Below are 22,071 nucleotides of genomic sequence, written 5' to 3'. Positions count from 1 at the left end.
CTTTATAGTTAATTTTTTTACTGTGTAGATGAATGTTTATTTAAATGTAAAAAATTAGTTATTTAAAAAGAAAAATTGTAAAAAGTTCTAAAGAGTAGTTAAAAGGGAGAATATAAATATCAATTGTTTTTATGATTTTGAATTTGATAGTTGAGCCTGAAAACTAAGATTATGTCTCAATTTTATAAAAAGAATAATTTTGGAAAAACATATACAAATCTAGGAAACTTTATTACTAACTAATTTATTTAATCCCGGTGAATTTGTTTATTGAGTTTTTCAAAATAATATAATGGAATAAAAAATGTATACCATCAATAAAAAAATTATTAGCATGACTCTGAAAATAGTAATTATAAAATAATATAAAAAATTCACATAAAAATAATAAATTTATTCTACATAAAAGTTTGAGATTGCATGATAAAATTAAACTGTTTACATTAGTGCCACGTTTTGGTGCATGTGTCTTCCAGTTTCCACGTCTAAACATTCATTTCTTAAATTCAAAATATTATATTATATTTTGTTATAATTTAATTTTTACGCTATAATTTTTAACGGAGGAAAATGGTGCAAAACAATAAGTAAAAGAAAACTCGAAAACGTAAAATAGAAAACAAAACAGAAAAAAAAAATGAAATAAGTGAAGGATGTGATGCATTGACATATGGTTTATTTACACAGACTCCTTAAAAGGCACTTGCAAAAGATAATAATATTTTCAAAGTAAAACTAGTTTATATAAAAACTAAAATCAATAATTTAGATAAACTATATGATATAATTTTTATAGATTAATGTGTACATGAGGTAATTTTGATTTATAATTTTTAAATTTTTTTCTAAAAATATTTACCTACACAACTTATTAAATTTAGTAAATAGAAAATGTTAAATTATTTGTTACAATCATTATAAAATAGGTTCGGCGGAACCCTTCCAAAAGTGAAAAAAATAATAATAATGTGGGATTCAATAAAATAAAATAAATTTTTATTTATAGTGCAGGGGTGAACCTCATTTCATTTAAGTAAATAATCTCAAATGTTTATTTAGTTTCTAAAAATATTTTATTTTTATTTTTATCTTAATTCCTATTTAATCTTTGACACATTTTAAATAAAGACCAATTAAATAAAATAATATATACGAATAAAAATAGTTTTTTGAAGAATCCTATGAAATACATCACCCAACTGTGTGTAGATTTATTTTCTCTTCAAAGGAAGAAACTAGGACAAATGTAACTTAAGAAAACTTCTTCAAAAAGTAAAACAAGTATCTACCTCAATAACATTCATATTGTATTTTATATTGAATTTTATAGATCCTTTATTTGTGAGATTTGTTTCTCATAATAATTAATTGACATATGAATGAATTTCTACCTCTGCCTAAATTCTGGATAGGAATATATTTGGATAAATTTATTCAAACAAAAATAAGAAAAAAATAAAAATAATTTCTTCATCAGTTAATTTATAATTTTTCAAATTACTTTATTTAAAAAATATTTTTAATTTTATGCATAAGTTAATTTAAACTTGTGTATATATTTTTCCTATAAGTTTTATATACTAATTGAGAAATTGTTACTGGTAGAATATGAAAATAGATAAAAGAAATTACTTTAACTATCCTCCTCTAATTTTTTTTAAATTTTTTTTTATATTTTGCCTAATTTTTAATTAATTTAATATATACATTCATTATGAAATAAAATAAAAAAAATCACAAAAAATAAAAAAAAATCACAAAAAATAAAAAAATTCTAACTATTTTATTAAGATACATTTCTTAATTATTAAAAAAATTTAAAAAATATAAAAGGAATTACAGAGCCTATGATACACTTTGAGTTTTTTTTCCTAAATAAAAATATTACATTTTGTAAGGTTTGCAAAAATAGTTTATAAAACAAGTTAATTCTAAAAAGTGTTTTAGACCGATAAGAACATTTTGACTTTTTAAATATAAAATAAAATGACTGGGAACACATTTTATATTAGTTTAATTTGATGAGTTTAGTCAATTTTTTGTTACAAGATTTTCCTAATTTGTTTTTGCCACTTATAAATTATAAATTATAATGAATATATAAAATAATTATTGATTATCTTATATTAAAGTATGATAACATAATGTATTATTATAAGAAAATTAGGGAAGAGTGTCCTAAATATATTTAAAAAAATTACTAGTTATTGTACTAATCAATTTAGTGATTGACTAAAATTAGTTACTATATTCTTGGTCACTAAGTAGAATTTAACAAAGTAAAATGTAGATAGCTATAAAATAAGTTGTAGTTCATATTTAAGAAGGTTGAGTATCTGTCTTTCCCATCAACATTAACATTTTGTTGTTTTGTTGAATTTCTCTCTCATTATTTAGCATTTTTTTAATCAATATCATTTCTCTCAGTTTGAACCACCTTCAACTTATTTTATATTTGTTCAGTTCCTTCTATCATTGCTTGACTGAAGATGAAGAAAACTCTTGATAAGAGTGTTCCCATTGCTTTGGTTGACTCAGTTCCACATCCATATATCTTGTCCTTATTCATTATAGTAACTTGACACTAAAGTTGTAATTCACCAGGTGGAGACACCTCTATAATAGATGTTTATTAAAAGATTTTTGTTTATGCATGAGTAAACTGTTTCTACAAAAATTGAAACAAAATATGATAATTAACTATATTAAAGAATATTAAATAGACTACTCTTTTAAAATTTTAACATATTATGAAAATTTTTGATCCACCCATGTTTGTCTTTTTTTTTCCCCTCTCGTGTGTGTATCACAATACAATTTTGAAAAGAATTTTTTCATTTAACTTTGTCTAAGATGAAGAAAAATAAAAATTTAAAAGTGATGGTATCCAATCAAAATGCAGACAAATTTGTTAGGGTGAAGCTTAAATAATAAGGAACATTAAATCATACCCATCAAACCCACATATTTACTTTTGAGTTTTAGAGTTGTGGGAAAATTTTGTTTCATTGATAACTACATAATACATATTGTTTCCTGTGTTAAAAATCTTCATGGCATATTTAAAATCACATAATTGTGATACTTGAATGATTAAATTAACATAATTAAAATATGCACTTAGTATAATTAAGTCTTAGAAAAGTATATTTTTTTTATGTATGGACATACTGTACTTTAAAATATTTGATTTATTTAATATATACAAACATGATCACTTCATTGATTCATTTTTTTAATTCTTCATTTTTATTATTTCAAAATTAGAAATAAAAACCATTTCTCTGTCCTCAAATAAATTAACACTATTTTGAAATATTTATATTTTCTATAATTTATTAATAAACTAATAATTTCTATAATCTGAAAAAAATATTTTTGTAAATCGACTCAGTTTAACGTAACTATATAAATATTTTCCTATTGAAAATATTTGTAAAAATAAAATCAGTCCATTAATAATTTTTTGTATATAGTTTCTAAATAACAGAATCAATCAAATAATAAATTAATTCAAATCATTCAATAAAATAATTAAAGTTAAAAGAGTAATTAATTGATTATAGTAAAATATTTTAAAATGAACATTATCTTCTGTGTGTATACACACACCGACATTTTTTTTTTAAATATCAATAATTTTTCATAAATAATCAAATTAGGAAGTTAAATAATTTAAAAACTGTTTACCTCAATTGATTGATTAAAACATATTCAAATTATTATACATGTTACGTTATTTTAAAATGTAAAATAGTTCTATATTAATGATTTATATTTGATACAATTATTTTAATTATTTCAATATAATTTGATGTATTCTCTTTTATATATATATATATATATATATTAATTATGCAAACAAAATTGAATTGAACATCCATTAAAAACAATCCCATCTTCTAAATAGAATCTTTTCCAATGAAATTTGGATTCATGTATAATGTAACAGAAGAATAAGCTATAACAGATTCAAGTATATATCTATTATATATAGAAAATTTAAAAGAATAAAAGGTCAAATTACCACACTTGAGAACGATTTTTTTTTTCTATTGAGAATATATCTTTTTAATTTGACACCTTTATTTGAAATGAATAAAATGTTGGATTGATAAATCTGTTTTTTTTCCTGAAATTTTCATGGAAAATGTTGTTAAAAAAACTGCTGGCCTTTTAACTCTTTTGCTAATCATTATTATACCAAGGAAAAACAAACATGCTTTGTTTTTTATACACAGGATTGACACTAACTATGGTTTTGACCAAACAAAGACCATGATTCAGAAAACTGCTAAAGATAAAAAGACCAAAACAGCCTTCTTGTTTATAACAAACATTTTGTATTGCAGTTTTTGTTTGCCGAATTCACTAACTTTGATTTTGACCCAACGCATACCCTGGTTGAAAAAACTCCAAAAGAAGGAAAAGACCAAAAGGTCCTTCAATATCAAAGCAGCAATAGCCGCCATCCACCTAATAAACTCCATGGAAGCACAAAAGTTGGTTTCCAGTGGGTCCCACTCCATGTTGGGTTAACCACTTTTCACCGTAGATCAAGCCATCACAGACGTGTTTTGCACAGGCTGTGATCCACTGCAGTGACGGTCTACCATACCACGCGGTTACTTACGTACACGGAACGTCCTCCAGAAGCTACCGACAAAGCCGACCAAGCACCACGTCACCGCCCAATTATCTCCCCAGGTTCTGTCACGTTGCCACGTGTCTTTTTCTCTAACGGCTAGTTTTTTCTCTCCCTCTCTTTGTTTTTTTAACCGCCATGTTGTAGAGATAGAGAGAGAAAAAAAGTAACTCCCGATACTTCCCTCGAAGTTTCGCGTAATTTTCTCACGCGGTGTTTACTGTTAAATATTAAATACCTATTAATAACCAAAAAAAAAAAACCTTTTAAATTTTAGCTTTATATATAAAGCAGTTCATTAAACCCCCATTTGTTCCCAAATTCTTAAACAGCTGGGGTAGTTGAGTTTGATCACCAAGTTCAATTTGAGTCTCTGCTTTACCTGTTTTGCATCACAACAGAAAATAGAAACTCTCCTGCAAACACTTGGTGAGTTATCTCTCATTTTTCTATTATCTTCTGGGAACTGTTCTGTTCTGGTATCCTTTTCAGTTTCCCGCAAGATTTCATTTTTTTTAAAAAAAATTGAACTATATGCGTGAGCTTTCTGAAAAAATTAATTATTTGTTTGCTTGGGTTTTACAGATTAGAAGAAAAGGTTGTATCGGTTAAGTTTTGGGGAATTTGAATATGGCTTTAGGGTTTGAGGGTTATAGCTACACAACTGCCCTTGGAAGGAAGAGGGTCGTGTCATTACATAATGGGGAAGTTTTGTCTCCGTTGAAGAGAACACGCAGCGAGAAAATCACTTTAGATTCTGAAAGGTCTCCCCTTCAGGCCCTTCCTCTCGAGATTCTGGTGAGTATTGCCATTTTCAGTTTTGGGTTTTTTTCCTTTCTGAATTTTCATGTCTGACTCTGCAATGGGTGTTCTGAAAGTTGGTTTTTCTGTTATTTTCTGGATTAATTGTAGGTGAAGGTGTTGTGTGGTGTGGATCATGAGGATTTGGAGCAACTTGTTCGTGTCTCAAAAACTATTAGAGAAGCTGTAAGTTTTGGAGTAATATTATTCAATGTGATTCATTTGTGTTTCAAATTCTATCTTTTGTTCTAATTTCTGAAGGGTTGGGTTTTGCTTTTGCAGACTGAGATTGCTAGGAAGGTGAATTTTGAGTACAGCACTCCAAAGAAGAGAACTTTTCCTATTTCTATTCCATTCGGTGTAGATGGTGCTAGTGAATTTCAGGAAATTGAAGCTCCTAATGCTCCATTGAGGAGACCCAAGTCAAAGTTTATTGGTAAGAATCTGAGTAGCATCACAATGGCTTTGTTTGCTTCACCAAACGAAGAAGATCAGTGAGTGGGCCAAGGGAAAGTAGCAACTGATGAGAGGACCAGAGAGTTTCTCTTGCTTCGGATAGTTTTGTTAATAGATTGTAGTTGTTACGTGTATATTAGTAAGTAAATTCGAGAGGGGACTTGATACATACTTAGAAGACCTCACTATCTGATTTTACACGTTTAGAAACAGTCTACACAAGTCATATCTTCAAATCCTTCATTGAAGATTGCTTTGGCTTGTTTGCAATCTTTATGTACATGCACAGGCTAGTGGAAAGTGGTAGAGATTCTAGTCATTGTTTGGAGGGAAATCCTAGGTCCTTCTGTATGATAAATTTAACTGTTCTCACAATTTGCTTTTCTAATAAAATGAGTAAAGTTTCTACTTTTTATGATTTTGATTGAATGTGTTGTTTTATTCATTCTGCTTCGACGGTTTTTCATATAATAAATATTCACAAACTAAATGTGGGGTATATTTCTCTTTTTGACAGAGCAATGGTTATTAGTAGTATCCAATAGTTATCATAAAGTGGGGGAAGCAATTAGACATATCAACATCCATCATGGTCCACCAAAATTAGAGGGAATTTCATTTGAGATACTTACTGAACAACTGTTGTTCTAAAAGCCACACAACTTAGGTGTCCTTATCAGAAACAATGAAATACTTTCATTTTTTTTCCAATACTGAACCTGAATAGTCTGTGTAAAACTTTTCTAGCACTCAAAAACAACGAAAGAGAAACTGAGACTTCTTTTGTTTACCACCAGATGATGTCAGAAACTTGTAAATTAACTATTTGACGATCGTAGCTTCCCATTATCTAAGCAAATTGAAAACTTAGTGGTTAAGCATGCTAGGAGAAACTTCTACATGAATCATATTCTGTTTAAGAATATGTTTCTCCCACTTTAGTTTTTCGGATAAATTCAATTATTCTGCGAAATAGTAACAGATTTTATTTTCTGGTATTCCGAATGTTAGTAAGCTGTTTATTTGTTTATAAACTTCAAGGTCTAATTTCCTTGAGAATAAAGTTGAATGGTGCAAGCAATTTTCTATTAGTTTTCAAAAGGAAGGAGGGAAATAATTTTTTTGGTTCAAGACACCATTTCACAGTTGAAGGACAGTCAAATTGGTTAAAAGCCAAGCAATTCTTAACGTGTCTGGTAAAATTGGTATCTCGTATGGTAATCATGTGAAGAAATTGTTACCTAGGCATACCCACACACAGAGTAATGAAACTTTGATAATTTTTTATATAATTTACCTCAATTGATGCCTCTACATGTTTTTCTGTCTACTCTCAAACTATTTAAGATTAGACTATCATTTTTTACAATGGAGGTTACTCCAATTTTTTCTTTAATTATTGTCCTTTTAATCCTATTTTGTCTGGTGTACCTACTTCTTCATCGGAGCATTCTTATTTTTTGTGAATTTGAGCTTACTGCCAAAACATACACTCAATTCTATTAGTGCTGCATGTTTTATAATTGTGTCTTAATATTTTCTCCAAGTTTGAGTGATATTTACTTTCTTATCAAATTAAAAGTTAGAGTTTAAGCATTTCTTCCTTTGATTCCCCATACTTGGACCCTTCTAATTCAGATTAACAATTTCAACAATTGAATATGGAGGATTTGCATAATAGTAATAAACAAAAGATTCAAAACAACACAGAGATTCTATAATGGATACCTCGGGTTGAGGCTTCTATTCAAGTGCTTGATTTTATACTCTTGGTAAATAATCACATTTATTCCTCTACTAATTTTATTAGCGATTAATGGTTATAAATAAACATAAATAAATTAATCCAATAGTTGATTTACATTAATGAAGAATTTAAGTTTGATTATTCAATAATGTTAGCCCAAGTTTGTGTACTAGTTTAGTCATCTTTCATGAGAACTAGTTAATCGCTCGACCAACAAAGAATGATCAAATTCTTAACATGAAATTAGAAAATAAAACAAAATCAAACTAAGATAACAATAAAAGATAAAAAATAAGGTTAAATAATATTGATAGAAAAATGGTCAAATTTGTAACATGAAATTACTTAATAGAACGAACCAAAGTATTGGAATGGAGGTCAAATTTCTAACATGAAAATTAGACAATAAAATTAAACCAAATAAATAATAATAATAATAATAATAATAATAATAATAATAATAATAATAATAAAATGAGATTTGATTAATTAAGTATAACTTTGAGTTGATTAATTTGGAAGGAGATGAAAATATTATCATTATTATTAATATTAAAATTGGAATTGATTAACTAAGTATAATTTTGTTAAGTTTTCGAGTTGATTAATTTGGAAGGACGTGTTACGTTGAATTGGTGTGGAAGTTGGATAAATGATAATTTAGTTAATTTATGATAGAAACTGATAAAAAAATTTAAACTACATGTTTAACTGTAGATTGTAGTTTTTTTTTTATGGAATTACTGAGATTATTTGTTAAATTTTGATATGAAATTATGGTTTTGATACAATTCTGACAAGATTACGAAACATGTTAAAATATGTGAAATTGGATTATTATTTTACATTTTTCGAAAATTATGTTTTAAGTATTTTTTTTGCTGAAGCAAAAAAAGGTTGAGATAAATATTTTATTTATGATTTTTGTTTACGTAATGATAGGTGCTCAAGTAACAATGGTTTATGTTGTGAAGTTTTTCTTATCTTAATTACATTTTTGTTAAAATAATTTTCTTTTATCTTTATTTTAAATTGATTTTCACTAAAATGACTCTCATAAGATAAATTGAAGTGTTTTAAATTTTATAATTGTTAGGTATATGCGGTGAATTGAAGAGTGGGATTGTATGAAGAAATAGTTAATAAAGGAGGTATTAATGAGATGTTGAAATATAATGTAGGTATTAAGTTAGGTGATTTGATGATATATTTATATTATAGTGATACACTAATATAGATAGATAAATATATTATGTAGTGAAGAGTTAATAGATATTTTGTATACTAAGTTGACTAGGTTGAGAATGATAGTCAACATATTCAAGTAGAAGTGTATAACTCTTTTTGTCCTAAGAGGGTCTTGGATAAAATATATACTAGAATTAATTAGATGTCCAAATAAACTAAGTTGATAACAAGTGTTAATATATAAATTTGAATTTAATACTATCCTTTCTAAATGAGTGAGTTCTCATGTTACATAAATATTTGATCTGATAATTTAAAATTACTAATTAATGAAAAATAATCTCAATTTAAAAATATCTAAAATATTCTTAGAAATTTTAGAAAAATATAAAATTTAAAATAATTCAAATTGTAATTTGAATGTAATTATTTACTCCCACCAAACACTAATTGAAATAATGCATTACTAACGTTTTTAAAAATTTGAAAATTTTACTAAAGTGTTTATGATTATTTTAATTAATTCCAATTAATAAATTTAAAATTTCTAATTTAAATCTATCTACTTCTTGTTTCAAGAAAACAATTATAAAATATTTTTACTAGTTTAGAAATTTCATGAAAATGCGTGCATGAGTTAGACGAATTTAATCATATACATATAATTTATTAATTTATTTATCAGAACAATATTTGCAATACTTTTTATTTAAACACAATAAATATGTGGAAATAAATAAGTGAATCATATCATGATATAGTCATAGTACATAACTATAATGGATTGATATAATCATAATATAAGTACAGAAAAATCAGCCACCGAATTAGTAAAAGAAATGTATTCATAACTTTGCGTATTAATTAGAAAATAATATATTTTAATTTTTTTATTACTATTTAATTGCAATCAATACAAGTACCAACTAATTTTGGTCCTTTCAACCTATATTTTTTATTTTTTTTATTGTCATTTATTTGAAATCACTAACAACTACACATATATATACTTTAACTTTTAACTCATTCATAAATTTAATAAAATAACAATTTATATATATATTCTTCCATGACCTAGAAGAGCTCATATAAACTAATTCTTACATCCATTTATATCAAATATAAAAATTATTCAAATTACATATTTAATAACTTTTTATAAGATGTAAATTTAATCAATCTAATTTATATTTTTATTAATTAGATTGCGTGTACAAAATTTCATACATTTTCAAAATTAATTGTTTAAATTATTGCTAAATTTAATTTTAATGACTAATATAATATTAAAAATATATGACCATTTATTCTTACACCCAATCACAGATTTCCCCATTGCAACTGTTCTGGATGAGTCTCATGTGCAAGACAGTATTGTATATGCCAAGATTAACGGACTTCAGATTAGGATGCGAAGTGGTGGCCATGACTGTGAAACCCTTTGATATGTATGTCGGAAATTTCACAAGAGATTTCCTAATATATAATTAAAAATAAATTTTATTTAAAAATAAATTTTATAAAATTGAATTAAATTTAAAATATATTTTTTAATAGATATCAAAATCATTTAAAATAAAAATTTATTGAATCAATGGTACGTTCGTTATCCGAATAGCTATCAAACTACATATAAATAAATAATCTCATATACAAATTAAAGTCTCACAAAATAGCTATCCGATTACGCGTAAATAAATAGTCTCATGTACGAATTAAAGTCTCACTTGACTGAAAGTTATTGGGATCAGTTTTGAGATATAAGAGGAGGAGGTAAGGGTAGTTTTGATGTCATTCTTTCATGGAAGATCAAGTTGGTTTCTGTGACCTCAAAATTGGGTGTTTTGAAAGTGAAAGAAGAATCTTGGAAGATGGTGCAAGGGACCTTGTTTAAAAATGGCAATTGGTTGCTACAAAAATGGAAGATGGGGTCGAGGCAGCAAGTGCTTACTTCAATATATCATAATCTTTCTATGAATTTATGAGCAGAGGAAACCTCCCCTTTTCCCCAAAAATTGTAACTTCACATGCAGAAACTACTTGATAACCCAATTCCAATTTTTCAATAAATACAAATACATGGCAATAAGTTGTGTGTATAGAAAGAATACCATAATGTTTTTTAATTAAAAAATTAGTTATTAAATGATTTTATGTGTATATTAATGTCATGGTAGAAAATGATACCTGAAGTATTAATCTCCATAAATTCTAATTTAATTAAGCATTTTTTTTTCATAATAATGTATATTTAATTTATTATGTTATTCACGCTTAAAATAAAAATAATCTAATAATTATGTTAGGTAAGGAATTAAGGTTATTTTAATTTATTTTGTATTTAAAACACTTACTTTGACTAATTAATCATATTTTATAAATATTTATTTATTTATTTATATCTGATCATTCATTTTTTTTCCATTTATGGCTATTTACATTTAACTTTTAGCATTTATCTTATTGTTATTTTCGTTTCAATTATTTAATTTAACCAGAACTAGCCTATCTAATTACTTGTATTTCCTCTTGAAACAAATATATATCAAGATCAGTATTTCCAATTTAAAATACATTTAGTAACAATTAAATATACTTCACTTGCACTAAAAGAACATGTTAATATTCACGATTTTTTGTTATTTATAATGTCATTATTTATGATGTCATTATGTACTAATAGCCTTTTATAACGTCTAATTTATCTAATTTAATATATTATATAAATGATGATTTTAAATTTATAAATAGCATTGTTTTAATTTTGTCAATTCAAAAAATGTTTTAATTTTCCAATTAATAAAACGTTTTGATTTTGCCAATTAAATATCACATTAATAAGGAGGCATTCATATGCTATTATGACGATCATATCACGTTTCTAATTGACATTATATAATAAATTATGAAAATAATACGGTATACTTAACTGTCATAATTTAAAAATTAAATATTCTACATTAATTAACCAGCTAATGTACTAATTTCATAGTTTTTAAAAAGTGTATTTTACAAGAAAATTAAAAATATAATAATAAATTATAACAATTATAATTTAACTTTGTGGATAATTAATCAGCAATATTAATTAATTGTTTAGTTTAAGTAAAAAAAAAATCCTAAATACTTCTATAAAAATGTACATAATTTAAAAAAATAAAAATTTCAAAAAGTAATAAATACATAATACATAATATAAAGACTTCCTTTTACTTTTTGTGAAAATATCTTAATCAAAATTATATGAGTTATTTATGTGAAATTACAATACCTAATTTTTGTAATGGATCCTGATAAGTAATATGACCTTGGGACCATAATACTATCATAGATATTCCACACCACAAACCTATAAAAGAATCACAATAGGTACCGACATGCACAACCAAATTAGGTCAAAACATCATATAGATACTCATACAAATATGAAATATTATGTATATTATTCAATCACATAAATAACATGTATCTCATTGTCATCATCGTCAATCTCTCCCTCTCTCTCTCTCTCTCATACACACACATCAAACAATACATACATGTAACAACAAATCTACCATCAAGTGAACATTGCTTAACTTAATCCCTTCTTGCTTGAGTGACCATGCTTCCTCTAATAAATGAACACTTCCTCACTTGAGCAATCTTACACCGGTGATAACCAATATAAAAGAGAGAAAATTGATCCAATCTTTCTCTTTCTTGGGCGTCTTTTTTGTTGACAACCATCATTTCTCTTGTATTGCTCAAGTGTCACATCAAACACTTTAGTGATGAGACTTGTTGTATAATACAACAAATTTCAAAAATACTAAGCACCACATCTTCTTTAATGTTTGAGCACCCACACAGTCGCTTGAATCTTGAGTGTTACATGAAAAAGAGAATTGCATTAACATCTATTATACTTAAGCCTCAAGATAAAGCTTAAGCGATATTGAGCAATCCATACAATCATCACTAACTGCTTGAGCGACATTGATCAATGCATATCACTTGAGTGTAGATAGTGACAACCTGTATGTGCCCAAAACCATAGAATTGTATGTGCCCAAAACCATAGAATTTTATGTGTACCATACTTGCAATACCAACACTACCAATTTATACATCATTTAATTATCTATAACACCTATTATACTCATAATCATAATGATTATTTTCAATTCCCCAACAATTTCAAATAAGTGTATATAATCATAATCTGAAAACCTTATTACTTCAACAAAAATACATTTCATCAATATGATTCAATAAAATAAATTTGTATATTTAACTAACTCCCCTTACGTGATGGTAACATGCCTATTAGTAAAATTGTTCATGTTCACCTTTAGAAGTCCAAATTGTGCTATTGTTGTTAGAAAAAAAATGAGACTAAGTTCAACCAAATAACTAGAGTCCATTATCTTTATATGTTTAATACAAATACTCAACACATGTAAAAAAATATACAAGACAATAAATAATATAAGATCAACTCCTAAATACAGTCAAGAGGACATCTCCTACCTTTGGATCACACAAAGAGGAAGCCAATTGAGACAACTTTTGAACAAAGAAGAGGAAACAAGCTAGAAATACTCCAACAATTAAAAAAATAAAATAAAATAAAGATGTTACTAGAAATACAACAAAAGCAACGCAAGAGTAATTGAACAACACTACACAACCTTTTTGAAGAATTCTTGAAAAATCTTGAATGCACTCTTTTAGAAAATGAAAACAACTTAAATTTATCTCTATAAACATTTGCGATTTCGATTATTTTCTTAGACTAGTTAAAAACACAATTTTCTATTATCTATTTTAATAAAGCATATAATTGATTATCCTGTTCTAAAACATATAAGGAACATACTTTCAACAACTAGGGCTTGTTTTCTTATTAATCATCGCCAAAACAACTACTTTCAACACACTTTTTATTGTTTTGTTTTATATTTAACAAGTATTGTACTTGATATATAATTTAAGTGTTCATTGTGGGATCGATATTTGTTCTCTCAATTGGATTACAATTCACTCAATGACCTCTCAATCATGCACACTAGGGCTTGTTTGGGCGAGTAAAACATAAAAATGTCCAACATTAGTGGTGCTATCTCGCCTCAAGCGAGAATATACTCACTTGAGTGAGATCCAGTGGTGGCATCTTGGCTTTTTGTGAATTTGGACAGCTTTGATGAGGGAAAATTTGATCAAGTAGAAATGTTGAGGAGGACGGGGGGATGGGGGGTTGTTATGTGGCTGTTACATTATTGAGTAAAGATGGGTGAAATGGGTAGTATATAGTGGGTAGTAAATAAAGAAAATGACTCATAAACGTAGTGTTAAGGTTTTAGGTTGAAGGTGATACTAATATCTTTTATATATGGATTGACTAATGACTCAAAACTCATTGAATTCACGTCTCTTGGATTAGGTATTGACTATCTTCTATACATTCACTCGAGGAACACAACATTAATAATTATAGTTTTATTATGAGAAGATTAAAAAAAAATTCTTATACTTTTTCAAGAAATATAATTTATTTCACACTTCAATTGAGATAGTTAGTAATTATTTATTTACATATAAAATACATTTTTATGAAATTATTTAAAATAAATAACAAAATTACTTTCATATATAATTTTGTCCAAACTCTTTCAAAAATTACATTAGTTATACAACTATACCATTTAAAATATGACAACCTTAGAAAAATATTCATAATTTAAATTCTTACAAAAAGGTCTGGTTGGACTTCATATATGTATATTTATTACTCTATTTTTTCATTCAATGTAATTTAATTAGCTGATAATATAATATTGACTTTGTATGAACAAAATAATAAATTTGGTAACGACAACTGAAAAATTAACATGATCAACTTTAACGTAAAAGAAACATTCATTGATATTACTCATAAAAGTATTATTGAGTCAATAACATCTTAATCACATATAAGTTAATGTGCTATTAATTGGACTTTAGTTGTGATATTTAAATTGAAGTTGAGTCGAGATATTTAAATTGAAAACAAGTTAAGTAAAAATATAAATAAAAGAGACGTATATTTAAAAGAGTAGAAAATATGAAGCTTTCAAAATATTTACTTTTTTTATTGTTTAATTTTAAATAATCAAATTCTTTTCACCAATTTTTAGAATTGTAATTTCTTTTAAAATTATATGTCTAAACAACATATTTTATAATAAAATATTTAAGATTTTAGGTTGAAGGTCTCTTACATATGACTACAAGAAAAACATGAAATAGAAACCAACTTTAGAGACAAAAAATAATTAGTTGTTATAGTAATTAATTTATGTTATTGTTAAATGGTTTCTAAATTGGTATCTAATTACCTACCAACGTTTTAACTACCAATTATTTAGTTTTTAAATTTGGTAGCAAAAACCTTGGTTGTTAATTAGATACCAATTTAAAAACCATTTAACAATAATAGTAATTTAGAAACCAAAATTTTTTTTAGTCCTTAAAATGGTTTTTAATTTAGTCACTATAGCAACTAATTATTTTTGGTCTCTAAAAATTGGTTTCTATTTCATGATTTATTTGTAGTGTATGGATTATGACTCAAAAAAAATTGAATTCGCATGTCTTAGGTCAGGTGTCGACTTGATGGAAAATTCAACACAATAACAATAATATCTCAACAAGAGCAATAAACAGCGGGTAATAATTTTCCCAACTTGCAAGAATCTTTGATGAGCAATAACAAATAATGGCAGCAACACAAAATACAGTTCAAGAAGACACACAATTTTTAAAGTGGAAAACCTTCTCAATATGAAAAGTAAAAAACCCTAAAGGTTAATATTGGATTGGGCCTCCACATAGAAAGTGAGTCCAACCCAACACTACTCTCTTCCGTACATTCATTTGAAAAACACAACATTAACAATTATAGTTTTATGAGAGAATTACAACAAATTATTATTTTTTCCAAAAAATATAGTTTATTTCACACTTATATTGAGATTTATAGTAATTATTTGTTAACGTATAAAATATATTTGTGAAATTATTTAGAATAAATTACAAAATTACTTTTAAAGATAATTTTTGTCTAAACTCTTTAAAAACTTGCATTGTTATACAACTATACCATTTAAAGTATGACAAGCTTGGAGAAATATTCATAATTTAAATTCTTACAAAAAGTCTTGTTGGACTTTCCATATTTGGAAAAAAGGATTATAATAATTTTTACAAATATTCAAGTATTCATACACCAAATGAAATAAAAAAAAGTATAAATGTAAAGTTAAGAGAAAAATTTAGCATATATGGTTTATTTATTATTCCTTTTGTTTTTTCATTAAACGTAATTTAATATTTCTATGCAAGATGAAATCTTCTATATTTCTTTAAGAATATTTACTTAATTATTTATTTTAAACAATTAAATTTTGGAAATTTTTTTGTTGAAATCCAAAAAGCAAGATACATACGATTGACAAACCATTATAATATAATACTATTTTACATTAAAAAATAAATTATATATAATTAAAATTTTAATTTATTTGTTTGTCAAGTGCATGTTTATTATTGTGTATGGTGTCAACATATCAGTCAGCTCAAATATTTGTTTGAATTTTTGGCTCTTAAAAAAATTCCATTGGGTTTCATTAATAAAGGGATAGAACTTCGTGGTTCTAATTAACAGGGAAACAAAAAACATTGAGCTTTCATTTCTATCCCATCTAATTTTACGTTAAAAAGAGATTAGTGCTTGATGTGAGAAAAGCTTTTTTGGTGAATGGGTTATTTTTGTTATGAGTCCTAACCATATAGCTAGTTTCCATTATTGGTATTTTGGGACCTTAAATTTTGGAGATCCTCACATCACATTGGTAACAGAGATCACATAATCATAATCATTATATATTGAGTCTAAGGCTAACTGAAGAAGCCACATTAGTATCCATGAAAATAATGGGGTTGTTCTCTCTTTTCATATCATCTCTAATGATAATGTTGTCTGTTTCTCAAGGAAAATCAGAGTATCAGTCCCCAAATATCAAACAATTTCTGGTTTGTCTCTCGAATGATTCAAACGCTAAAATACCTCAAGCTATATACACCCCAGAAAACGCCTCATACACCTCTGTCTTAAACTTGCACATTATCAACAAACGATACAAGACACAAAGCACGCCAAAACCTCTTGCCATCATAACTGCCCAAAGTGAGAATGATGTTCAGACAACAGTTACATGCGCCAAAGCAAACAACATTCAAATCAGAATCCGAAGTGGTGGTCATGACTATGAGGGTCTTTCATATGTCTCAAATGTGTCATATGTCATTCTTGACATGTTTCCTCTCCAATCGGTTGATGTGGACATAAAGAGTGGCACTGCATGGGTTCAGGCTGGAGCCACGGTTGGTCAACTTTATTACCAAATAGCAAAGAAAAGCAATGTGCATGCCTTCCCATCAGGGGTGTGTTTCACTATGGGCACTGGTGGCCACTTTTCTGGTGGTGGTTATGGAAATTTGATGAGAAAATATGGTCTTTCTGTTGATAACATCCTTGATGCCAAATTGGTCAATGCCAATGGTGTTGTCCAAGATAGGAAGTCAATGGGGGAAGATCTCTTTTGGGCCATAAGAGGAGGTGGTGGGGCCAGTTTTGGTGTCATTGTTGCATGGCGGATCCAATTGGTCTCTGTACCCCCACAAGTGACTGTGTTCAATGTGAAAAAATCTGTGAAAGAAGATGCAACTGATGTTGCTTACAAATGGCAACTAGTTGCACCAAAACTAGACAAAGATCTTTTCATAAGAGTGCAACCTAATGTAGTGAATGGAACAGTAATAGTCTCTTTCATTGGCCAATTTTTAGGTTCAATTGAAAGGCTTGTTCCTTTGGTGAAGGAGGCCTTCCCTGAATTAGGTTTGAAACAAAGTGATTGCGAAGAAATGCCTTGGGTGAATTCCACCATTTTTTGGTCTAATCTTCCAAATGATACCTCTATTGAAACTTTGCTACCAACTTCTAAAGAGCCAACTGCAATGTACTTTAAGAGCAAGTCAGATTATGTGAAAACCCCCATCCCAAAAACGGCCTTGAAAGACATGTGGGATTTGATGACTAAATATAATAACATTTGGATGCAGTGGAACCCTTATGGAGGGAGAATGGAGGAAATTTCACCATCTGCAACCCCTTTTGTTCACAGGAAAGGGAACTTGTTCCTGATCCAGTACTACGTGTCCTGGACTGAAGATGGTGTTGAAGCCAATGATCGTTACATGAACTATTCAAGGTCGTTTCATGAGTTTATGACCCCTTTTGTTTCAAAGTCTCCAAGGGAAGCATATATGAATTATAGGGATATTGATGTTGGTGGCAAACTTCCAAGTAATTCAAAAAGCTTGAAAGAGGCTAGCATATATGGAACCAAGTTCTTCAAGGAAAACTTTGATAGATTAGTGCGTGTGAAGACGAGGGTTGATCCTTCCAATTTCTTTACCTATGAACAAAGTATACCACCTGCATGCAATTTATGAATTATAGGATATTGATGTTGGTGACAAACAGCCAAGTAATTCAAGAAGCTTGAAAAAGGCTAGCATATATGGAACTAAGTTCTTCAAGAAAAACTTTGATAGATTAGTGCGTGTGAAGATGAGGGTTGATCCTTCCAATTTCTTTACCTATGAACAAAGTATATCACCTACATGTAATTACTTTTAAAATTAGTATCATTTCTGAATTTCATTTATTAGTAAGATCAAATTATTTGGACATGTTTTTTTATACTTGTGCTATTTTTATTTTTTGAGTCATACTTCGTTAGTTTTTTTTTATAAAAAAAATTGGTTTAAATTTATTTTTTATCCTTATAGTTTTATGTCTTTATAAAATTTTAGTTATAAATTTTATGTCAAAATTTTCAAAATTAAGTCATTTTGGTTTACCATGTCATTTAATTAGTACTAAAAATATAATACACGTTTGGAGGTCATTATAGCTACAAACTTAAATATTAATCTGATAAATGTATTACCATTTAACCAACATTATTTTATGTTAGAAAATTGAAAAACCAAAAATCTACAATTAAAATTTTATAGAATCAAACAGAAGTGAATTTTAAGTTTTTTATTTATTTTTATTTGTCATAACAGCAATTCTATTTCTAAAAAAATAAAGAAAATTGAAGTAAAGCCTGGATTTAAGTTTTTACGTTGATAGATAGTGATTTTTAAGTACCCAGATTTTGTTAGACAAGACAAAAATCATTTAGGTGATTTTTTACATCTCGAGGATTAGTCTGATAGTTTTAGTAAACTCATTTACATGAGAAAATAATAAACAAGACTTTCTAAATATACACATTTTAATTTAATATGTAAATATATAATTTTCAAAAGTACCAAAAACTATAATTTAACATAATATAAGTAAAATTAGTTAATAAAAATTTTAATATTTTAAAATACAGTATTCCCATCAAACAAAGATTATTTTCTCTCGAAGATTAGATAGATACTATAATCAAACTTCAGTCAAAATATTTTGTTTCGTATTAAGTTTATAGGTAGGTATAAGTAATTAAGAAACTTTATCGAGAGAGATTATATTATTTTTTCCATCTCAAAAGAGATTAGTTTTAAATCAGAAACCTATTTTAGTACAAAAAGAAAACTATTTAATAACTTATTCAACTTGTTCATTTTTAAATGTATTTTTATTTTTATTTTAAGAATAAATAATAGTACATTATATTTATAGTAACATTGATAACAAACTTTTATGTATAATAAGTTATTTTGGTAAAAATCATTTTTAAAGTTGTATAAAATCTAATTTATAATCAATTGAAAACATAAGCCTATTAAACTCTTTATTTATGTTAGGTTACATTTTTATATTCATTTTCTTTTAAATAACAATAAGTTGAGTTTAATATGTTTTATTGTGAGCTCTCTCTTTAATATAACTTCCTTATAAGGATGGAAATACTAGGATCACAATACTTGGGTTAAATTTGAATTTGTTGACTCGTCATTAGGATCATTAAAAGAAAATAAAATTATTAAATACTAATTAATTTTACACAAATATCATTAAAAAAAATCATTACATATCAACTAATTTTAGAGATAAAAAATAATTAGTTACTACATTAACTAACTTATATACTATTTTATAAACTAAAAGATATTGATATCTAAAATAGTTTTGATTGTTGATAAAAAAAATTCTAAATTTATTTTTAATTTGGTATTTAATATTAGTTATAAAAATTTTAGATGTAACTCCTCGATAAACATAAACACATAACCTCAGTACCTTTTTCTTATCTTTTCTTTTTCTCTCAATCTCTCCAATTCTCTCTCTTATCTTTTGATTTCTCAATCCAACTCTATTTTAGAATCTGATTGCACCATGTTGTAAATGAGAAGTTATTAAACATTTCTACCTGAACAAATTCTTAAACAGAGTAAGTTCAAATTTGCTCTAAAGATTCTTTATTCTATATTTTTTCTTAAGATTTAGTCATCAATTTTGGTGGGTTCAGTTGAGAAAAATAATCCTTTCAACTTATTCTACTATACATTGAATTTATGTTTTCTTTGGATAACAACAATTTCATCTTCAAGTTCATCTAGTCTTAATGGATCAATGACTTTACAACACATGGAAGAGAAGAATGAGCACAAAAGAGTTATGGTATGTCTAAATTTTTTTGGTAATATCCCACAAATAGCTACCGACAACAACTGTTACATCAAGATGTATGGACTGATGTTTGTTTGTGTATTAAGTATTGATGTCTATGTGGTAACAGAGATATCTGAGCTTCACTAATGATCTAAGTCACATAGACTAAGATATTAGGTGGTGAGAAGCTGATGGGGGAGTTCATGCACACCGTGACATATATGAGATGCACGAATTGGATTGGATTGAACTTACCCTGATCCTTTCTGTTGGATTCACTGGTAATCTATGGATCAGGTGTTAGTCTCTGGTAGGACTTACTTAATACGGATCTTCCGGAAAGCGTTGTTTGTTGAATACCTTTGATGTGTAAATCCATGTGAGATCTATGTGATTGTTTTATTGTTTGAATTTGAAGAAGATTGAATAATTGAGAAATTGATAATGTAATTTGGTTTTCTCTTTTGATTTAATTGGGTATATTATAAAATTTGGTTTTCTCTTTTCTCTAGCTTACCCTTGCTTTTCTTGGTGTGTTTGAACTGTGATGACTGTACTACGTACACGAGTAGAGGATCATACAAGTGTAGGGAGGTCTTGAAAGACTTTAGGATGTTTTAAACCTTATATTGTAAATATTTATATGTCTATGAGCCATAATCTTGTAATAAGAATTTTTTGAAATACTTCAAGTTTGTATGGAAACCGGTCGAACTTTTATATTGTAATAATTAGATGTATTTTCTAGGGTGTTACAATGTATATTCACTTTTAAATATATTTTAAATTTGATTTGTTTAAATATAATTTAATTTAATGGTTACAATTGCATTTAATAAAAAGTAAATAGTTAATATTAATAATATTGTTTCATTTTAAATTATATACATTAGCATAATTTTTTAATTTTATTCAAATATTAAATTATTATTTGAGATGTTATTAAAATAATACTATAAATTCATTACCAAAAAATAATTGACCAAATGATTTTTAGAACTTTAAAAATGTTATAAAAACAATATGCGATGAAAAACCATGTCCACTAAAAATGAGATGACATAAAACATTTTGACAGAAAAAAATTAATCTCTCACGAATGTAATGACCTAAAACCACAACCACATTTTCTTAAAAATTGGATACCCATCTAAATTAGCAATATCTTTATTATATTGCTGATTAGAAAAAACTTATTTTTAACCAACATATTATAGAAAATCTTACATTCATATTTATTTGTACCATGCGACATAAATTAATCAAAAAGGAAAAAGTTGGAAGGATTATAGCATGATGTAAGGAAGTATGCATATGATAGGCTGCTTATTTAAACATATAATGTGGTTTTACGTGCAGATCCTGTATTTTATATTGACTTTTTATTATTACGTATAATTATTTTTTTTCCTATATTAAGATTAATAATTTTATTTTTGACTTTTTGTATTGACTACTTTCAAGTTCTTCAAGAACGTGTCGAACGTTTAGAGTCAAATTCAGAAATGAGAAATTAAATTTTATTAAAATCTTTGT

General features: G+C 26.8%; 2 protein-coding genes across 2 annotated transcripts; both read left to right on the top strand.

Moving 5' to 3' along the window:
- Window positions 1-4,933: 4,933 nt before the first annotated feature.
- LOC137811972 (F-box protein At1g61340-like) lies at window positions 4,934-6,324 on the top strand. Its single transcript, XM_068613834.1, has 4 exons — window positions 4,934-5,074; window positions 5,231-5,443; window positions 5,558-5,632; window positions 5,729-6,324. The coding sequence occupies exons 2-4, from the start codon at window positions 5,276-5,278 to the stop codon at window positions 5,942-5,944; spliced, it is 459 nt and encodes a 152-aa protein (XP_068469935.1). The 5' UTR covers window positions 4,934-5,074; window positions 5,231-5,275; the 3' UTR covers window positions 5,945-6,324.
- Window positions 6,325-16,784: 10,460 nt separating this feature from the next.
- Window positions 16,785-18,548, top strand: LOC137809763 (berberine bridge enzyme-like 17). The gene has a single exon (XM_068610846.1). It carries the CDS (start codon window positions 16,785-16,787, stop codon window positions 18,372-18,374), a length of 1,590 nt encoding a protein of 529 aa, XP_068466947.1. The 3' UTR covers window positions 18,375-18,548.
- Window positions 18,549-22,071: the final 3,523 nt, after the last annotated feature.

This window comes from Phaseolus vulgaris, chromosome 2, assembly GCF_000499845.2.
Source record: "Phaseolus vulgaris cultivar G19833 chromosome 2, P. vulgaris v2.0, whole genome shotgun sequence".
Classification (NCBI taxonomy): domain Eukaryota; kingdom Viridiplantae; phylum Streptophyta; class Magnoliopsida; order Fabales; family Fabaceae; genus Phaseolus; species Phaseolus vulgaris.
Note: the sequence above shows the minus strand (reverse complement) of the source record. Positions and strands in the feature narration are given on the sequence as shown.